Raw genomic sequence first — 21549 nt, 5'->3', positions numbered from 1 at the left:
AAACACCATATGAACAAGAGATAGGTACAGTTGCAGTCATGCAGGTGATGAGCTCCAGACCTGTGAGACGGTGAAAATTGTTTTATTAAAGATAAGACGTTGAATTCATAAGAAAATGACCAAAAGAAAAATTTTACATAATCTCACAACAGAATCAAACCTGAAATGAAAAATGTACTGGGTAGACACCAAATAAACAATATAAAAATCTTTATCAAACCCACAAGTTAATTTGTTAATAACAAAAAAATATCGCACCCATAAGTAAATTTAGTTATGCATTGTTTTGTTCTCTTAACCAAATTAAGTCACTCTAATTAGGTAGCTACTCGACTTTAGGCAGGTGGGCCAACGTCAAGGCAACACATTCATACATTCGCATTCCATTCGCTCCCGTGCAGTGCATTCTGGTCGTTGCGCGGTGCATTGTGGTTACACCGGCCGATCGCTGTCGCTGGTTGTTGTCTAGTGATTGTGATGGTGGATAAGAGAGTCTACGCTGCTCGGAGCTGCCGTGTTTCGACTTACAGTTACTCATAACGTCGTTGCAGCGTTAAACTACCGATGAGGTGAATAAACCACATTTCCTTCTCATAGCTTGGCTGGGGAATACTTCCGTCGGACGGATTTAAATTGTTGTGCAGCTGTCAAATGGCTTTAGTTATCCAGCTAGCGATTTCTGTCCAAGCAAGTCAGGCTTCACTACGTGTATGACTATCCAGCTGGAAACAAACTAGGCCGCAGCCAACTAGACTAGCTACCGACGGGCCTATATCGTTTTTCTGTGCACAGTTTGAATGAGGTTCGCTTTCTGCAGGGCAATAAATAATGGCTGGAGTTGGTAAACTGTCTGGCGTGCAATTAAAAGCTGTCTCCTTAAAGTAGTACAACCTCGAACTTGTACTGAACCAACTGGCTAGCCTAGCTTAGCCAGCTAATGTAGCCAGTTCTAAGCCAGCTAACTCGGTTAGCTCATCTTCGTTAGCTGTACTACTCGGTTGTTTTCTAGCTAGCTTACTAGTGTTAATTAATATCTTAGTAAACGTTACTGGGTTTGCATGTAGTCATATGTGGCCTGATAGCTAGCTAACATTAATGTTAACTTTGACTGTTGTGTCAAGTGGAGGTAGTCTAGCTATATAGCTAGATACATAGAGAATAATTTCAGGTGTCTGCAGCCAGCTTGGTAACTTAACTAACTCGCTATCTGGATGGTAATTTTCGTTGGTTACCAGCCTTGTTTGCTATTTGGTTAGCTTGTCAACTAATCAGTCAAGTTAACATTTGTTAAATCTTTCTCGCTAGCCCGCTTGTCTGCGTGTCCTGTGCTGTCTAGTGACACCTTACTTGAGGAACTTGCATGGCTACCGGTAGCAATCAAATGTGCCTGGCATTGATGGTTGTAAAAAGATTAACGGTGTCAGTAACTAATCCAACTAGCGGGTCTTGCTACTGTTTACGAACAAAACAATTAAGCCCACCTTAACGTTTACTAGCTGGCGAGTTGCAACTTCTTGTGTATAGAAAAACGTATTGTGTGTAGTCAACATAATCGCTAGCTCGCCAACGTTATTGTAACTCTCCGTATTGTAACAGCGTTATATCATAAACTGTTAACTTAGTGTCGCTAGTTTGTCTACTGCAGAAGGAGCATCAGTGACGTTACCCAATGCCAGTTTCATTTTATATGTGCTACCATTCATAGCTAGTAAATAAGCAACGCTAAGCAGCCTTTTGCTTGCCAAATGTTCGTTTTCCAATGCATGTTTGTCAGCGAGTTAATTTCCGACATTATTCTTAAACCGATGATCATGCATATGAATCAAGCCCGTGTGGCAGTAATGTTGCTGAAATATTTGTGCTCATGCTTGTTTTTACTCTCTAATAAGTGTATTCGCAGAGACGCATTGATGCCTCTCCACTTGTGCCTTTATGAAAGATTAACCCTGCAGGTTTTCTGTCATTTTCACGTTAAAAGTTATCGACTGTTCACTTCATTGCCGAAGAAAGTTTAGTTTTAGCTTTAGGTGTTACTTTTCGTTTCTTTTTTGCCAGGAAAAGAAATGACAAAAATAAATAATATTTTCGGTGGTTTTTTACCAACCGTGGCACTTTCGTTTCTGTTTTATGCAAAGTGTAGTGGTTTATTTAACCCAGTCTTTGAAAAAAATGCAACTCTTTGGTTCCAAGCGTAAGCTCTCCATCCATGCTTTAAATTGTGTTCTTTACTTTCTTTTTAAAAGAGCTTATCTTCCCCGAGTGGTATAGCTTACATAACATAACTTGCCCATTATCCATTAATCCACATATAGCCTACAGTTGCATATTTACCTGTGGGTTACAGCAGAACACCACCTTATCACATGAGCCATGATAAATGTGTGTGTGCGCACATGCGTGTGTGTGCGTGTGAAGGAATGAGTGCAGAGTGCAACCTGTCTGATCTGTTGCATGACTTCGTCATGAAGCTATTGTGCTCTTATGCTTTTTGTGTGCTACAAATTTAACCCAACAGGAAGTATGAATGACTGCATGTCAGTTTCAAGTCACTGTGTGACGTGGTCATTTTTTGCTGTCTGAAGCTCAGTGGGTGTTTTAGAATGTGACGGCCGCACTGTGAGTGGTGTTGGAAATGGGCGAGGTCTTTTCACACCGGAGTCGCGTTTGTTTTCCCAAGAATTCGCCTCGAGCTCTAAGGCCAGATTACAACTGCATTTTTTTCCCCCTCCTCACTCGTCCTGGTTGCAAGCGGTAGATCCTCCGGCCGCCGATTGGCCGGCACCGTAAATCCACAGCCACCGATTGGCCGCTCTTCGTTCTGACCCCTCCCCCTTTCCTGTTCCCCCGCGCAGCCTGGTTTCCCCGCTGCCCTGATGCCATGGCCTCCAGCCGCAGCTCCTCTTCAGTGCCTCGCCCCGGGGCCGGCGGCGGCGGCGGCGGCGGGAGCGGCAGCCATGCGCTCTTCAGGAAGGACCGGGACAGAGACTCCGCCCCCCGACACTATAAGCCCACCCGCTCGCTGCCCGACGTCTGCCCCATGGAGCCCACAGGTAGCGCCCACCCGCGCCAAGGTCTCACTGAATCCAGCCTTAAAATCACTCTGAATCCAGCCTTAAAATCACTCTGAATCCAGCCTTAAAATCACTCTGAATCCAGATTCAGATTCAGATTCTTTAATGACCACACAGCCAAGGCTGGTGGAATACAGGGTCCCAACATTTAACGCCTACATCGCAATAATTTATAACGCAGCACAACGTGGAACATCCCAGACAATTTAACACAGTGCAATATGAATCCAGCTTTAAAATCATACTGAGTCCAATTTCCATGAAAAAGTAAAGCTAAGTTATCCATTTGCTTCGCTGTGCCTTCTGGGTGGCTTCCATTGTGGACTTTGACTCACTGCAGACGTGTGCATTGCTCATTTCAGGCTTACCGTTAAAAATGTCTGATTCCGGCAACAAGCATTCCCTGATATTTGTTCCACTGGGTTGTCCGTGACTAAAAATCTCTTTTTATCGTTTGTTTATGGTACATTATAAATATTCAATGCATTTTGAAATGCTGTTAATCCATACGAAAGCTATCCTCTCCTGATCAGAAGCGGCTGGGCTGTATTTGTGATGGACGCCCTCCCCCCCCCCCCCCCCCCGCAGGTGATGCTGGGAGGCTGTGCGACGGCCCGTCGGTGGTCGCCGACCAGCACAGGTGGACCGTGTACAACTCCAAGGTCAACCTGCCCGCCGCACTGAACGACCCCCGGCTGACCAAGAGGGAGTCGGACTTCTTCACCAAAACCTGGGGCCTGGACTTCGCCGAGACCGAGGTCATGCCCGCCCACTACCTCCCCAACATCACCAAGGAGCACTTCTCCAGCTACCTGCAGGAGACCTCCCAGGTGTGCACCTGCCTCCTCCCTCCCCCTCTCCCTCCCTCCCCATTCCCTTATCACTCTTCCTTCTGCGCTTTTATACAAACTTTGTGCAGTGAAATGGCAAATGGACAGCATTTGTACAGCACATTTTCCAGCAACAACTGTACAAAGCGCTTCACAATGAATTCCTCTCATTCACCCATTCACACACACACACACACACACACTCACTCACACACGAAAGACATCAAGCAGCTCGTTGGGAGCAGTTGGGGTTAGGCGTCTTGCTCAATGACACTTCGACACTCCAGGGATCGAACCGTCAACCTTCCAGTTGCCAGACAACCGCTCTGCCTCCTTTGCTAACGTTGCCCCCAAATGGTGTTTTTTGTTTCTAATATAGAGAGAGAAAATCCATGAAAGATGCAAGAACATCTGTCCTGTGAAGGATGAACTCGATTCAGCCTCCAACATCACAAACAACCACGGTACGGTTTTCTCAATCAAACTCCTTAATGTACCTTTCAGCACCCTGTAACCTATTGTGTTTTCCTTCTGGCACTCCTCCCCTTAATTATGTTCACTTTTAGAGAACATGTGTTTTTGTAGCCACCCCATGAAGTTTGTCTGCACCTGGCAAGATAAACCTGTTGCTCTGAGATTCCTTTGTTTATTGCGACAGCAAGGAATTTGACTTCCTTTATTAACACCCTTGGCAGTGCAGACATTGGAATGTAAATGGCATGTGGTTGTAAACTATTTGATCAACGTATTTGAAATGTAAAAAAAAAAATCATAATAATAATAAAAAATAATCAAATGCCCGTGTATTTTAAGCAGGTCAGGTAACTGACATAAAATTGACTTTTGCCCCTTGCCCCCCCACCCCCCCCTTTTACCTGCAGATAAATCACGGACAGAACTGGAGCAGGTGCCTAAGGTAACCCCCCCCCCCCCCCCGAAATCTTTATCAGCGGCGTCATGTTTGGCTTCGTTTGTGTGTGTCTCGTCTTTCAACTTTATCCCACTCAACTGAACTTGGAGAACCCGCAAGCTTTTCATTGGAACAATACTGTAGCCTCTACTCAGTGTAAAGCCTGTTGTCCTCCAGCAAGCTGGGTAGCTAGCAAACTGTAGGCTAGCTCATGTGCAGCAGAGCATGCTAGCTAGCTAACGTCAATTCTTATTGCTAATTCTGTCACTAATGTTAGAAAGCTCCATTCCTAATTCACAGCTGATGTTGATGGAGTACCCTGTGATATATTCCAAGTTATTTCACATCTATGTGTGCCCCTTTCCCCTCATATACCCCCTGTTTACTGTCATGTATCTCAGTAGTCGTGCTTCCTATGTAGCCTATTCATATTCCCGCTTAGCGGCGGCTAATGCTACTTCCACGTTCGCTGCGCTAACCGTCGTTTCGTTGCGGCGGCAGATCTTCATGAAGCCGGACTTCGCGCTGGACGACCCGGCGACCTTCAACGCCGTGCTGCCGTGGTCGCACTTCAGCATCGCCGGGGGCAAGGGCTCCCGGGACGTGGCGTCGTCACGGCTACTGCAGGAGAAGGTGAGCCGCGTGATGCGCACCGTGAACCGTGATTGGCTGAGAATTATGTGTATGAAATTCACTTGACTGTGCTGGTTACTGGTAAACCCACTGTCTGAGCTCCCCCCCAGGTTTCTTCATACCCCCCCCCCCCCAAGGTGGCTTTCCCTTGCCCCTGTCATCCCAGGCATGTTTTTCTCTGAGTTATAGGCCAAGGTTGGCTGTGTATTGCGATGAATGCATTGTAAAATGGGCTCTATAAATAGTTTTTGATTGGCCTTGAAAGGAGTAAGAATAATAACCGTCTCTTGTGCTGTTACTTGATTGACCTCTGAATATTACTGATACTCGTAGGAAGTCAAGCCTTAGGCAGTCACTTGTGGTGCTGCTGGAGTTTTACTGTCTTGTTCAGGTTAAAGAAATTTGTACCGAATTTAAAGCAGTTTTTCTTGCTTGTCATTGTGGCTGTACTCAAAGGTGTCATGTTTCCACATTTTTTCCTGGTAAACGCTATTTCCCTGTTTGAAATACAGTGATTCCCAGCCTTGCCTTAACTAACCAGGCTTGTTATCACCTCGTAGTACTTTGTGACTGACCCAGTTGACCTGCTGATGTGTCACAAGTCAGCCAGCTCGCAGGGACGCGATTGGCTAATAAACCTCACGGCCAGTTGCTCCAGTTATATCGGTTCCTTCTGAAACCCGGGCTCCGCGCTGAGCTGTGACTTCCCGTTCCTGCAGCTCTGGAGCAGGGATGTGAAACCGAGTTTCCGAGGAGACGCGGGGTCTGCAGCTTTTCCGCGCGGCTCGGCACTTCAGCGCTCGGTGTGAGTCATCGATCGAGGAGCTGCGCGCCCCTCCTTTCCCGATCCTCGGGCCGGTCGGCTGCTGATGATTGGGGGGAAACAGGCAGACGCCGCGCTTCTCTGGGACGGGGGGCTTCGTGACCCCTGCTGGGGAGGGAAAGGGCTTCTGGGGTTCGAGGGCGAGTCTCCAGCTCGTCTCGGAGTAGACAGGTGGATTTGCTCTGGAGACGTTTTCGCGTGGCTGTCTCAGACAGCGCTTAAAGGCGTCGCGGTCAGCTACGCTGTCGAAATCCTAGCTAAGACGCGTGCCACATTCTCAGACTGTGGCTTTTACGGAAGTGTGAAGCGTCTGACACGTGCCCCACCCCCCACTCAGCCGTTTGAATTGCTGCCTTCACTGAGCTGATGCGATTGATAGAAAATATTGGGAGGTGGGAGGCGGCTGCTACTTCCAAAGCTGAATTCATGCAGTGTACGAGCTGTCATTTCTCAGGTCTGACTCTAATAGCTCCCCTTGTGGAGAATCATCAGCCTGCAAAACTAGGTTGAGTGAGTTGAGTGAGTGAGTGAGTGAGTGGAGTGAGTGAGTGAGTGGAGTGAGTGGAGTGAGTGAGTGGAGTGAGTGGAGTGAGTGGAGTGAGTGGAGTGAGTGGAGTGAGTGAGTGAGTGAGTGAGTGGAGTGAGTGGAGTGAGTGGAGTGAGTGAGTGAGTGAGTGAGTGAGTGAGTGAGTGAGTGGAGTGAGTGGAGTGAGTGGAGTGAGTGGAGTGAGTGGAGTGAGTGAGTGAGTGAGTGGAGTGAGTGGAGTGAGTGAGTGAGTGGAGTGAGTGGAGTGAGTGGAGTGAGTGAGTGAGTGAGTGAGTGAGTGAGTGAGTGAGTTGAGTGAGTGAGTGAGTGGAGTGAGTGGAGTGAGTGGAGTGAGTGGAGTGAGTGAGTGGAGTGAGTGGAGTGAGTGGAGTGAGTGAGTGGAGTGAGTGAGTGGAGTGAGTGAGTGAGTGGAGTGAGTGAGTGAGTGAGTGAGTGAGTGAGTGGAGTGAGTGGAGTGAGTGAGTGGAGTGAGTGAGTGGAGTGAGTGAGTGAGTGAGTGGAGTGAGTGGAGTGAGTGGAGTGAGTGAGTGAGTGAGTGAGTGAGTGAGTGGAGTGAGTGAGTGAGTGAGTGGAGTGAGTGGAGTGAGTGAGTGGAGTGAGTGGAGTGAGTGAGTGGAGTGAGTGGAGTGAGTGGAGTGAGTGGAGTGAGTGGAGTGAGTGGAGTGAGTGAGTGGAGTGAGTGGAGTGAGTGAGTGGAGTGAGTGGAGTGAGTGGAGTGAGTGAGTGAGTGAGTGAGTGAGTGAGTGGAGTGAGTGGAGTGAGTGGAGTGAGTGAGTGGAGTGAGTGGAGTGAGTGAGTGAGTGAGTGAGTGGAGTGAGTGGAGTGAGTGAGTGAGTGAGTGAGTGGAGTGAGTGGAGTGAGTGGAGTGAGTGAGTGAGTGAGTGAGTGAGTGAGTGAGTGAGTGAGTGAGTGGAGTGAGTGGAGTGAGTGAGTGAGTGAGTGAGTGGAGTGAGTGGAGTGAGTGGAGTGAGTGAGTGAGTGGAGTGAGTGGAGTGAGTGGAGTGAGTGGAGTGAGTGGAGTGAGTGGAGTGAGTGAGTGAGTGGAGTGAGTGGAGTGAGTGGAGTGAGTGGAGTGAGTGAGTGAGTGAGTGGAGTGAGTGAGTGGAGTGAGTGGAGTGAGTGAGTGAGTGGAGTGAGTGGAGTGAGTGGAGTGAGTGGAGTGAGTGAGTGAGTGAGTGAGTGAGTGGAGTGAGTGAGTGAGTGAGTGGAGTGAGTGGAGTGAGTGGAGTGAGTGAGTGAGTGAGTGGAGTGAGTGGAGTGAGTGAGTGGAGTGAGTGAGTGAGTGAGTGAGTGGAGTGAGTGGAGTGAGTGAGTGGAGTGAGTGGAGTGAGTGAGTGGAGTGAGTGGAGTGAGTGAGTGAGTGGAGTGAGTGGAGTGAGTGAGTGGAGTGAGTGGAGTGAGTGAGTGGAGTGAGTGGAGTGAGTGAGTGGAGTGAGTGGAGTGAGTGAGTGGAGTGAGTGGAGTGAGTGGAGTGAGTGGAGTGAGTGAGTGGAGTGAGTGGAGTGAGTGAGTGAGTGAGTGAGTGAGTGAGTGAGTGAGTGAGTGAGTGGGTGGATTGAGGTGCTTCGCCTGGTAACCAAGGGTAACCCCGCCCCCCCCCCCCCAGCTGAGCCACTACCTGGACGTGGTGGAGGTGAGCATCGCGCGGCAGATCTCGCTGCGCTCCGAGGCCTTCTTCCACGCCATGTCGTCGCAGCACGACCTGCAGGACCGGCTGCGGGAGACGGCGCGGGCGGTGGCGGCGCTGCGGGAGCGCATGGCGGCGGTGGAGCGCGCCCTGTGCGAGGGCCCGCTGCGGGTGCTGCGCCAGGCCGTCGCCCGCGGCAACTGCGTGCGGCTGCAGAACAAGCTGAAGCTGATGGCGGCCGTGCACCAGACGCAGCCCACCGTGCAGCTGCTGCTCTCCACCTCCGAGTTCGTGGGCGCCCTGGAGCTCATCGCCACCACGCAGGAGGTGCTGCAGCAGGAGCTGCAGGGGGTGCTCAGCTTCAGGTCAGGGAGGAGGCGCAGGCCTGTCTGCTTATCTGCTTATATGTGCACACACACTCGCTCACTCACTCACTTGCTCACTCACTCACTCGCTCACTCACTCGCGCACACACACACACACACTCACTCATACTCACTCACACACAGACACGCACGCACTCTCACTCATTCTCACTCTCTCACTCACGCAAATGCATGCACTTGCTCGCTCGCTCACTCACTCACTCAGGTATTCACTCACTCACTCAAACACACACACTCACTTACACAAACACACACATTTACTCACTCACACAAGCTCACATCCTCGCACTCTCTTGCTCATACACACGCTTTCTCTCACTCACTTGTGGGCACATATACACATTAAATGTCACTCACGCAGACACATACACATGCATACACATACACTCAGTCGTGTGCACACACACGTTTATATACACATGTACGCTACCACCACTGAGGCTAAAATGACAGCTCACAGAAGTGCTCATTTACACATTGTATAAATAGAAATGTACCTGCAACAGACAATTTAGTTGACAAAATGTTGAACTACACTGGTATGACCACAGGGTGGCAGCACTTGATATTAGAACATTACTACTTCAGTGCTGAACTACTTTTTCCAATATTTATACTCTTCTTTTGTAAATATTTATTATCATACCTAGGGCTTATCTGTTTAAAAAAAGCAATATGCCCTTAATTATATCTCTTGCCCCAGTTTTTGGAGTTGCGATAAAGTTTTGGAGTTGTGTGGGACGAGCCTCTGTGTGTAGCGCTGGGTCAGTTCGTCCCTGAGCTCGTAGCTCCTCCCCTCTCCTCCCAACAGGCACCTGGGCTCCCAGCTCTGTGAGATGGAGAAGCTCATCGACAAGATGATGATCGCCGACTTCAGCACCTACGCCCGGAGCGACCTCAACCGGCCCCTGGAGGAGGACGTCCAGGTCCTGGAGAAGGTCCGTTTCCGAACCCCGGCTCGGGTGGGACGTCTGAAGATGTGGGGCGGAAGGGGGGGGTGGAAGGGAGTGGGGCAGTGTTTCAGTGTGGAGCCGATGTTCCTCTGCGCCTTGGCATCGCTCACAGTTTTAAGTAGGACAGCATCCATTAGAGTGTCTAGACTAGTGGGCTGTGTGGGCCTGCGGGACCTGTCTCTGAATCCCTGGGGTGTTGCTACGGTTTCCGCCCGGACGAAAATACTTTGCCTTAGTAGCGGGGGATGAGAATCGCCAGGGTGAATGGATTACAGATGTGCGAAGCTGTGCGCTGGTCGATGTGCGTTGGTCGATGTTGAGGAAGTCCGCCAACTAGAGGGGAGAAGAGAATGAAAAATGAATTCAAAGAAACTAGAAAGCCTTCACAGTAGGCAAAGGCCACTGAATGGATTTAACTCTGTGTGGTACTGACTGAGAGAAATGGCCTGTGCGTTAGTTCAGTGTCTCACGTTTTGTTTAGCCTCTCAGTTGTTGGGACATGCTAGAAGTAAAAGCTCATTGGCTGAGTGCTGATCACGTGATCGCCTGTGTGTTGCCGGGCAGGACCGGCTGGAGTCCCTGGTGTTCGGCCTGCTGCGGCAGAGGAAGCTGGACTTCCTGGAGATCTACAGCGAGGAGATGATCATGGCCGCCAAGGGCATCGTCAAACAGGTGAGTCCAGCGGGCGCACCTGGGAACACCTGGGAAGTGGGAGAATGATGGAGAGGGCAGGGGTTAGCATGGTGAGCTGGGGTTAGCATGGTGGGCAGCGGTTAGCATGGTGGGCAGGGGTTAGCATGGTGAGCTGGGGTTAGCATGGTAGGCAGCTGTTAGCATGGTGAGCTGGGCTTAGCATGGTGGGCAGGGGTTAGCATGGTGAGCTGGGGTTAGCATGGTGGGCTGGGGTTAGCATGGTGAGCAGGGGTTAGCATGATGAGCTGGGGTTAGCATGGTGAGCTGGGGTTAGCATGGTGGGCTGGGGTTAGCATGGTGGGCTGGGGTTAGCATGGTGAGCAGGGGTTAGCATGATGAGCTGGGGTTAGCATGGTGAGCTGGGGTTAGCATGGTGGGCAGCGGTTAGCATGGTGAGCTGGGGTTAGCATGGTGAGCTGGGGTTAGCGTGGTGAGCTGGGCTTAGCATGGTGGGCAGAGGTTAGCATGGTGAGCTGGGGTTAGCATGGTGAGCTGGGGTTAGCATGGTGGGCAGCGGTTAGCATGGTGAGCTGGGGTTAGCATGGTGGGCAGCGGTTAGCATGGTGAGCTGGGGTTAGCATGGTGGGCAGCGGTTAGCATGGTGGGCAGGGGTTAGCATGGCGGGCAGAGGTTAGCGTCGTGGGCAGGTACTGGCGTGTGAAGGTTCTCTCAGGTAGACTGAATGCCCGTTTAGTTTCTGTGAGTTTATGTGCGCCAGCCTCATAAACTGCACCACTTACCGCTGCTCTTATGGACAGAAACAAATTTGCCCAAAATCCCAGAGAGCTTATGAGCCAGCCGAGCTGCCAGCGTTGGAGGGAACACTGTGTTCCTAATGCTCCGTTTACTGAAGCAGCCCTCAGCCAGACCCTCTTACTCCCAATATTCAAGTCCCAGAGCGACGAGCCTCCGTTATTTTACGTTGTTATATTTGTGTACATATTCCGCTGTTGTGTTTTTAATGTTCTGCTGTCACAGGTGACCAGTGGCAGAATTGCGTTGCAGTGTTGCTTTGCTGTCTCAGTTCAGTAATTCTTCGGCAGTTATATTAGCCGTCATACCACGGCCCGTTTATTACGAGACATAATTTTTTGGATTTGCGCTATTAAGTTCCCCGTGTTCCGTTACTGAGCGTCTTACGGCCTCATTTCCATTCCCTGGAAGAGCTCACTTTCCCATCACGGTAGATTTAGGAGTATTTAGCGTGATTGCACCACATAGAATCTACATCAGCACTGTGAACAGAAAATCTTTATATTAACAGCAGGCTCTGTGGTGTATGAGGTGAGGAGATCTGTGGTGTTGCTGTGGTAATGAGTGCCTGGCTCTGATTGGTCAGCATGTGAAGTCTGACAGTGATGCAGCAGGTCTTCATCTATCAGAGCTGTCCCATAAATTTTATTTGACCCTCTCAGAAGCTGTATGAGGACGTCGATTTCCTATGTTACATTCATAAAATAAACCACAGGAAACTTTGATTCTTGAGTTGCACGTCTTGTTGGGAATAATAAATGAAAAGTAAATTGGTGTCAATACCCCCAGTTAACTTGGAATGACTGAGAATAAAACAGAATTTAAAAAAACAAAAAACAATTTTGCCTTCCAAAGGTGTGTTGTCCTTTGATGTTAGTTCTGTTACTGTATTCCTTGTTTTGTCTTGGGGCAGTCTGTGGTGATTGTTTGCATAATGTTCCAATAAACCCCTCTGCAGGGAGATTGGGGGGGTGGGGGGGGTAGGATGACTTATTCTTTCCAGGGTTTTTTTTTAATGTTCACGTGAAATTACTGACTCCAGAATTGCATTTCAAAGCATGCCGCTCCCCCCCTTCACGGTGATTCATTTTTTCTGTTTTTCTTTCTTTCGTGTTCTTTGAGTGCCTGGGCGAGAAAGTCAGTTTTGCCATTTAATGTGTATTTTTAACTTTGGGTGTTTTTTTTTTTTGGTTTTTTTCCCCCCGTCTCCCCCCAGTGTGTCTTGAACACGGTGTCGCAGATGGAGGAGATCGACACGGAAACGGTAGTGAAGTGAGTACCGCCTTCTGAAGGAGGGACTGGCATTACATTGCATTACATTACATTACATTGCCTTACCGGCATTTAGCAGACGCTCTTTTCCAGAGACACAACGTTTATATAGCATCCATTTATACAGCTGGATATATACTGAAGCAGTGCAGGTTAAGTACCTTTGCTCAAGGGTACAATGACAGTGCCTTACCTGGGAATCAAACCTGTGACCTTTAGGTTACAAGACCAGTTCCTTACCCATTATACTACACTGCCCTCAAGTGGCGGCCTCTCACACGCATGGCTCTCTCCTGGAGCTCTCTGTGCTCGTGAGCGTGCTGGAGGCCTGGTGTGTCCCGGGGGGGCGAGGGGGTCACATGGGGGGGTTTTGGGTAGGGTGCCAGTTGAGCTGCCTGACGCTGTATCACACCTCTCTCAAAGCACAGTCAAGGGAACCAACTGCCTTTCCTGCAGAGGGGATGATAGGCTGGCATAAACTGGCGGCAGTGTCCTATCTACAGATTTCTAGCATGTTCAGATTCCTTATGTACGCATAAGCAGATAGCCGTCTAATGAAGTTCACCAGGTGAATTCATCCAAGCCTCTGCCTTCACTTTGTGCCTCTGAGTTCTGATGTAGTGTTATCTCTGTTAGCCTCCTCCAGTGTGTTCCCTGGTTCAGTCCTACCCGCTGCGCATACTTTATCACTGACAAAGGTTTAGTTTAGTAAAAGCTGTTCTGTGTCACGCTTTGATTTTACAAACCGAGCACGACTGCCAAGAGATGCACAAAAGAGCAGCGTCGCTTTCAACTTCCTGCCAAGCGCTGGCGCAGCCTGACGCCTCCGTGTGTTTGTGACTGTGGTTCTCTCTCTCTCTCTGTCTTACTCTCTCTCTCTCTCCCTCTCTCTCTGTCTTACTCTCTCTCTCTCTCTCTCTCTCTCTCTCTCTCTCTCTCTCTCTCTGTCTTACTCTCTCTCTCTCTCTCCCTCTCACTCTCACTGTCTCTCTCTCTCTCTCTCTGTCTTACTCTCTCTCTCTCCCTCTCTCTCTCTGTCTTACTCTCTCTCTCTCTCCCTCTCCGCCCCACTCTCCCTCTCACTCTCACTGACTCTCCGATCTCTCTCTACTCTCCTCTCTCTCTCTCTCTCTTTCACTCTCCCTCCCTCCCTCCCTCCCCCTCTCTTTCTCTCTGCTCTCTCTCTCTCTCCCTCCCTCCCTCCCCTCTCTCTCTCTCTCTCTCTCCCTCCCTCCCTCCCTCCCTCCCTCCCCCTCTCTTTCTCTCTGCTCTCTCTGCTTCGTGTGAGACAGGCTGGCAGACCAGATGAGGCTCATGACCTTTGTGCAGTGGTTCGAGCTTCTGAGGAACGTGTTCGAGAACTTCAACCTCTTCCTGAAGCGAATCAAGGTGGGAGGGGAGACTGCGGTTTAACCGTCATTCCACTGAGACTTACTGGAAAATTAAACCCAGATCGGATCAATAAGACGCCTGCCACTTCATTAAAAAGATTTGTGAACATTTGTTAGATTGGGCATGTGAGGCCATGAGGATGTGGGCGATCCAGTATTATTTTATTTGTGAGATGTAGCCTAAGCCAGTGGGTTTAATGCATGTTATTTTGCTACTTTGATTTGGAGTTTTTGAATATGTCAGATACAGAGGTGTCTTAGTGCCGTGTGGCCCGCTGCTCTTCCGGAGAGACGGTGTTAGTGTAAACGCACCGGCTGTTGTGTGTGCCCGCTGCCCCCCCTCAGGCCACGCTGAACGTGATCCGGAACGTGGTGCTGGAGGTGCTGGACAGCAGCCAGCGGGGCAAGCTGGCGGAGCCGGCGGTGGCAGAGTGCCGTCCGGGCCCCCCGGGGCCCCCCCAGCCCCGGGACTCTGACGTGGCCTACCTCACCCACGAGGGCATGTTCATCAGCGACGCCTTCGGCGAGCCCGAGGCTCCGCCCCCCGGCCCGGACGCCCGCCCCGCCCCCAGCGCCCCCCGCGCCCCGCCGCAGCCACGCGGCGAGCCCTCCTGCGGCAGCGACTCCGCCTCCGGCACCACCGAGTCCTCCTCCAGCCGCGAGCACGCGCCAGCAGGGGGCGCCGGAATCACGTACGTACTGAGAGCAGCCTTCCCCCCGTGTGTGGGGTGGTCCTCTGCGTGTACCTGCAGCTGAGATTCTGCTCAATCATGTCCTCTACATCAGTGAGGCTATATCAGTGTGAGTATGTCAGTGTGAGTATATCAGTGTGAGTATATCAGTGAGGCTATATCAGTGTGAGTATGTCAGTGAGGCTATATCAGTGTGAGTATATCAGTGAGGCTATATCAGTGTGAGTATATCAGTGAGGCTATATCAGTGTGAGTATGTCAGTGTGAGTATGTCAGTGTGAGTATATCAGTGTGAGTATATCAGTGTGAGTATGTCAGTGTGAGTATATCAGTGTGAGTATATCAGTGTGAGTATATCAGTGTGAGTATATCAGTGTGAGTATGTCAGTGTGAGTATGTCAGTGTGAGTATATCAGTGAGGCTATATCAGTGTGAGTATATCAGTGAGGCTATATCAGTGTGAGTATATCAGTGAGGCTATATCAGTGTGAGTATATCAGTGAGGCTGTATCAGTGTGAGTATATCAGTGAGGCTATATCAGTGTGAGTATATCAGTGAGGCTATATCAGTGTGAGTATATCAGTGCAGGTATATAACTTATAACATCGCTGCCCAACCCTGTTCCTGGAGATCTGTCGTCCTGTAGGTTTTCATTCCCTAATTTGACACCCGTGACTATCTCTGATTACACCGTGATCTCTAGCTGATGAATGAGGTGTGGCTTTGTTTGTGTTGAAATGGAAACCTGCAGGACGGCAGATCTCCAGGAACAGGGTCAGGTAGCCCTGAGACACAGAGTCTGAACCCCGCTGTTAGCTGTGCCGCTTCCTGTTTGCCTCACCTCCTGCGTCCCCCCCCCCCCCCCCCCCCCCCAGGGTGAGCGAGGACATGATGCCCTCGGACCTGGAGCTGGGCCGGGTGGCGGGGAACGTCCAGGAGCTGCTCTACACCGCCTCGGACGTCAGCCACGACCGCTGCGTCAAGTTCCTCATGGCGCGGGCCAAGGTAGCGTGCGCCGGGGCGAAACCGCGCTCACGCTCGGGAGCGTAACCACGCCGGGGGCGCGGCCAGTTCCCGCTCAATCCGCTCAATACAGGAAGCGGGGAGTTCCCATAATGCTCAATGGAGACGTTTTACAGTGGAATTTCAGTTTCATTTCCTGAATCGATGGAATTGAGAGGGATACAGACCCCTCGGTTGATGGTGTCAGACCCCTTGGTTGATGGTGTCCCTCAGGTGTGACACGTGACCGGGAAACAAACCCCATAATGCCCTTTGACCTGTCCGTGTGCCTGGCTTTCTCCCCCTCTTTATTTCTCTTGCTCTAATCGCTGAGTGTTGATCTGTGCCTGCTCCAGGTCACATAAGGGTACGCAGTGTGTTGACTCCTTTTCTCTCCTCCTCTCTCCATTCTCCTCCTCTACCGTCTCCTCTCTCCCCTCTCCTGTGCGCTCCTCCCTCCTCCTGCTGCAGGACGGGGCCCTGGAGCGGCTCAGCTCCTCGGAGTTCGTGTGCCTGTCCCAGGCCGTGGAGCAGTTTGTGCGGGACACCGAGGAGCTGTGCCACCGCCGCAGCGTCTCCCTGCAGGGGGCGCTGCAGAGCCAGGCCAACCGCTTCGTCCACCGCTTCCACGAGGAGCGCAAGACCAAGCTCAGGTGTGTGTGTGTGAGTGTGTGTGTTTGTAACGGTGTGTGTGTGTGTGTGTGTGTCTAACGGTGTGTGTGTGTGTAACGGTGTGTGTTTGGGTGTGTGTGTCTAACGGTGTGTGTGTGTGTGTGTGTGTGTGTAACGGTGTGTGTGCTCCTCTCCCAGTCTGCTGCTGGATAATGAGCGCTGGAAGCAGGCTGAGGTTCCTGCAGAGTTCCAGGACCTGGTCAACTCCATCGCCGACGGCAGGATCAGCCTACCAGACAGGAAGCACACGGGTACGACTGCCCCTTATATCCCGACACAAGGCCTTTATCCCGACACAAGACCTTTATATCCCGACACAAGGCCTTTATCCCGACACAAGACCTTTATATCCCGACACAAGGCCTTTATCCCGACACAAGACCTTTATATCCCGACACAAGGCCTTTATCCCGACATAAGACCTTGATATCCCAACACAAGGCCTTTATCCCGACACAAGACCTTGATATCCCAACCCAATGCCTTTAAGAGACCGAAGTATAGTTTCACACCTGTGGGTTCTAGAACATTACATTACATTAGAGGCATTTAGCAGACGCTCTTATCCAGAGCGACTTTTCTTCCATGTCCCCGTGGCTGCTGTACAGCAGCTCTGTGGCTCTGTTTGGTGAAAGTCTCCCTCTGCTCTGTGTTTAACCATCGCAGGTACAGAAGACAGGAAGCCGAGTGACTACTTGACTGTGGATGGGCAGAAGTATGCTGTCGTTGGGTAAGTAAGGCTAAACTGCAGCTGGCTTCATGCCTGACAGAAATCTCCAACTGGAAGTAAAAATACTCAATTTCTTTTTGTTTTTTTAAATTTAAATTCACCTTCAGTCAATAAAAAAAATACAATCGGTATAAATTGTCAATTTTTTATAGTTTTTTCTGAACCATGGTCTGTGCTAATTGTGTACTCCTGCACGTGAAAATGTGGCCTCCCGGTCTGTGACCTCTGACCCTTTGCGTTGTGCCCAATCAGCACGGTGCTGCTGCTGATCCGGATCTTCCTGGAGTACTGCCAGTGCGTCAACGACATCCCTTCCATCGCCACGGACATGCTGACGCGCCTCTCCGACCTGCTCAAGGTACCTCGCCGGGAACTCTGGGGTCCGGTGAATTAGGCTGTCAGTGTGCTGGAGCATGCAGCCGCTAACGCCCGGTCTGTGTGACCTAGCAACAAACACATTCACTACCGCTGGACTCGGTGTGAGGTACAGAGGTACAGACAGTCAGATACTCTTTCTGTGGCAAAGGGGATGATGAGGGTAATTGCTACTATTATTCCTCACGTATTTGGCTGGGTCGGTCCTCCTGGAAATAGATATTTCAAACTCATTTACCTTTGCTTGTAGATACGTAAAGAGAAAAGGGAAAATTTTAAATGTCATTTGGGTGCTCTTTTGTAGATTTTCTTGCACACATTGTCAAATATACTGTATAGACAGAGGGCAGTTTTGTTTATGGGGATGTACAGTAATTGATTTGGAGTTTGTGAACTGTTTGTGTTGCTCTCCTCTCTCTCACTCTCTCCCTCTGTTTTTCTCTCACTCTCTCTCTGTCTCTCTCTCTCTCTTTCTCCCTCCTCTCTCCCGCGGCAGCATTTTAACTCGCGGAGCTGCCAGCTGGTTCTGGGGGCGGGGGCTCTGCAGGTGGTTGGCCTCAAGACCATCACTACGAAGAACCTGGGTACGTCACTCACTTCAGCTTCGGTGCGAACGGCGTCGGTCCCGCGTGCGTTAGGGCCGCAAGTGCCTGTGAGCGCGGTGCAGTGTTCAGATCTGACTCCGCCTCCCCGCCGCCCCCACCCCCACTGAGTAACCTGACCCCCTCACTCCGGCACTTTGTGTCACTTGATACACGTTATCAGCACCTGAGACTCTGAGTATCATTTCCCCTGCACTGAGGTGACCCTGTCTGTTGGGACAGCAGGTGTTGTTGTTGTTTTTAGGGCATTTCCTTGTCGCTCTTACTGGTGACCTGCCAGTGGACATTATTGTCACCGGGCCTGTTTGCCAGCCTGCCCGATGGGCTGGTCGGGGTTTTTAGCTTTCTCTCTTGTGGCAGTAGGCCAGAATTTTGAGTTAAAAAGGATCCAGGCTGTAATTCTGTCACTGTGTACATTTGTGCAAGAGCAAGTGTGCGTACATGTGTATTGCTACCCAAGCAAGTGTGTGTGCCTGTGTGTGTGTGTGTGTGTGTGTGTGTGCACGGTCATAAGCGTGTGTGTGTGCACGTGTATGCTTGTGTGAGTGTGTGTGTACGTAAGTGAATTTCTCTGTGCTGACTCCTCTCTTCCCCTCTCTCTCTCTCTCTCTCGCTCTCTCTCCCCAGCATTGGCGTCTCGCTGTCTCCAGCTGGTGGTTCACTACATTCCGGTCATCAGAGCTCACTTTGAGACCAAGCTGCTGCCAAAGCAGTACAGCATCCTCAGGCACTTTGACCACATCACCAAGGTGAGCACACTGCAGCATCCTCAGGCACTCTGACCACATCACCAAGGTGAGCACACTGCAGCATCCTCAGGCACTCTGACCACATCACCAAGGTGAGCACACTACAGCCGGCTGGGGCTCATACCTGGATCCATACCTGAGCTCACAGTGCTGCTCTCTCTCCCCCCCCCCCCTTTACTAACAGGACTACAACGACCACATAGCCGAGATCTCCGCTAAGCTGGTGGCCATCATGGACAGTCTGTTTGAGAAAGTGTTGTCTAAGGTAGTGTGCAGTTCCCTTTTTCTCTATCTGTTTAATTTAGGCTAAGTTGATAAACTGAGCTTTTCCCACATTTTTTGATTCTGATATTGTTAGTCTCAGTGCTGGCAGAATGAAGGTTTTCATGAACACCATAATGGGTGGGGCTACAGTGAGATGTCAGTCATTTGTTTTAACCAATCGAATCAGCGAGTCACTGACAACATATGGTAGCTCCGCCCCTTTTTTGGTTTAATGAGCAGTCCCTGTCCCATCTCTAGTGAGCAGCAGTGCTACAGTAGTACTACAGTTTACCGCAAGACCGCAGTGCTGATGTCTGTCCACTTCCTGTTCGACTCTGACAGTACGAAGTGAAGGCCCCGATGCCGTCGTCCTGTTTCCGTAACGTGTGCAAACAGATGGCCAAAATGCACGAAGCCATCTACGACCTGCTGCCCGAAGAACAGACACGGGTACGTTTTGGGGGGGGGGGGGGGGGGTCGACGCTCAACGGGGAACCCCCACCCCCCACCACCACCACCATCCTGGGATGAGTTTTGGGGATTGATACCTTCCCCTTTTCTGCTTCCTGTTGTAGATGTTGTTCTTAAGAATCAACGGCAGCTTTAAGCTCCACCTCAAGAGGCAGCTGTCGCGACTCAACGTGGTCAACGACGGAGGCCCTCAACACGGGTTGGTGCTGCTCTTCCTCCTGTTGTGTTTTTTATTTATTCTTTAAATGGTGAAAAAAATCACCCCCCTCGCCCCTTCCCCCCCCCTCCCCACCTCTCTCCTCAGGCTGGTCATGGTGGATGTGGCGTTTTTCACGGGGCACATCCAGACCCTCCGGTCCCTGGAGGCCCTGGACCTCAACATGGCGGAGATCTGGGAGCAGAAGAGGTGATGAAGCGGCCTTTTCCTGCCAGAGGAACCCAAACGGACTGAACCGGACCTCGCCCCCCCATCGCCCCGCCCCGTCACCCTCCTGCACTCTTTAACCCGGTAACTGTTGCCGGGGCCCCCGTGCGAGGAGAGGAGGGAGGGGAGAGGCACCCAAGCGTTCCCCAAAAGCCCAGGGAGAGGGAGAGAGTTGTTCATGTGTGGAGCTAATCATGAATACGCACATACACGCACACAGACATTCACACACACACACACACACGCACACAGATGCAAACACATAACCCCCCCCCACACACACACACACGTATGCAACCGCCCCTCCCCACACACACACACACACACACACTCGCACACACACACCAGGAAAGCGGCACGTTGTGCGGTCCTGCTGGAGCAGCTCTCTGGGGTCCAGAGGAACGGGCGCACGCCACCGCCTCTGTTTTTAAACTGCTGTGACTTTCTCATCTCAACGTGCAATTCAGCTGAAGACTTTCAGACGTATACAGTTTATCAGAACGAAAAGGAAAAACTGAATAAATTATGACTCAATCTGAGAGAGCTTTAGATGGTTCGTAACTTTACACTTAAAATAACTACGCGTAAATTATTTTCTTTTTAAAACAAATGTTTGTGGGATTTTACCCTGATATCTTTGTCTTTGCTTCGACAAAGCGAGAGACTACACTTAGGCATTAGAGTATGTGTTATATGTACAGCCAAAGGGTTAAACACTTATATGATACATTTGTTTGAATCCTGGGGTTTGTTTGGAAAATTTTGTGGTAATCTTGGACCTTCATCTTCTGGTTTGGCAGAAGGACGTTTATTTTTGCAGCATCTGCTTCATTGGTTTACAGTATAAACTCCAGTCTCAGTGCTACCCTGTTGCCTTTTAAAGAACCCTGGTCTTACCTGTAGATCACAGAGCAACATAACGGGGAAATTTAGTCTAAAACTCCTTCATCAGAATTACATCGAGTATCGTTTGCACTCAACCCTTGTGTTCGAATTAAGCTATGTTGTGACTGCATTGTCTCCTGGCCTTGATTTTAAATGTGTCATATCTACCCACGGGACTGTGCTACAGCCTCATGTGGTTACCTTTTGAAGTTCTAAACTGGAGAATCAGGTCAGCATTAATTGTTCCACTTCTTAAACGTTTTGTTTGTGGTTCGGTGGAAAAAACGTCATCCGCAAAAAAAAAAAAAAAAAAACAGTTCTAGAACCCAGCCTGCTGATGGCTTTGTGATGTCACAGTACACTGATGGCTTTGTGATGTCACAGCACACTGATGGCTTTGTGATGTCACAGTACACTGATGTCTGGGCTGGAGAAGTGAAAGGTGAGCTCAGGGAGTGGGCCCTGGACCTGGGCGGGCTGTGGAGGAGGATGCTGATTGGCCCTCCTGGGGGGGCGTGGCTATGAGCAAGCACGCAAGGCCATGTTGGGGACGAGCGTTGCCGTGGTCGACGAGCGGCAGCTGCGCTACCAGAATGCCTCTCAGCCCAGCTCCTGAAATGCAGTTTGAGAGCAACAGCAGGCTGCCATGGAAACGTAACCATATGTCTGCTGTAACTGTGATCTGAGGTTCGGCCTGGTGGTGAGGGGGGCCCACGTTTAATTATATTTGAGCGAAATCTGGGGGAAAAAAAGAGAAAATGACACTAGATTTCTAATGAGGAATCCCAAATGA

At 50.4% G+C, this 21549-nt stretch overlaps 1 protein-coding gene across 1 annotated transcript; it reads left to right on the top strand.

The window, feature by feature from the left end:
* The first annotated feature begins 416 nt into the window (after positions 1-416).
* vps54 (VPS54 subunit of GARP complex) lies at positions 417-20114 on the top strand. Its single transcript, XM_035404535.1, has 23 exons — positions 417-569; positions 2853-3050; positions 3660-3901; positions 4281-4365; positions 4783-4817; positions 5313-5444; positions 8421-8806; positions 9639-9765; positions 10345-10452; positions 12443-12498; positions 13791-13887; positions 14235-14581; positions 15458-15587; positions 16056-16237; positions 16395-16507; positions 16923-16986; positions 17239-17344; positions 17858-17945; positions 18591-18712; positions 18897-18977; positions 19319-19426; positions 19552-19646; positions 19752-20114. Exons 2-23 carry the CDS (start codon positions 2879-2881, stop codon positions 19855-19857), a joined length of 2982 nt encoding a protein of 993 aa, XP_035260426.1. The 5' UTR covers positions 417-569; positions 2853-2878; the 3' UTR covers positions 19858-20114.
* The last annotated feature ends 1435 nt before the right edge of the window (positions 20115-21549 follow it).

The sequence above is a fragment of the Anguilla anguilla genome, chromosome 2, assembly GCF_013347855.1.
Source record: "Anguilla anguilla isolate fAngAng1 chromosome 2, fAngAng1.pri, whole genome shotgun sequence".
Classification (NCBI taxonomy): Eukaryota; Metazoa; Chordata; class Actinopteri; order Anguilliformes; family Anguillidae; genus Anguilla; species Anguilla anguilla.
Note: the sequence above shows the minus strand (reverse complement) of the source record. Positions and strands in the feature narration are given on the sequence as shown.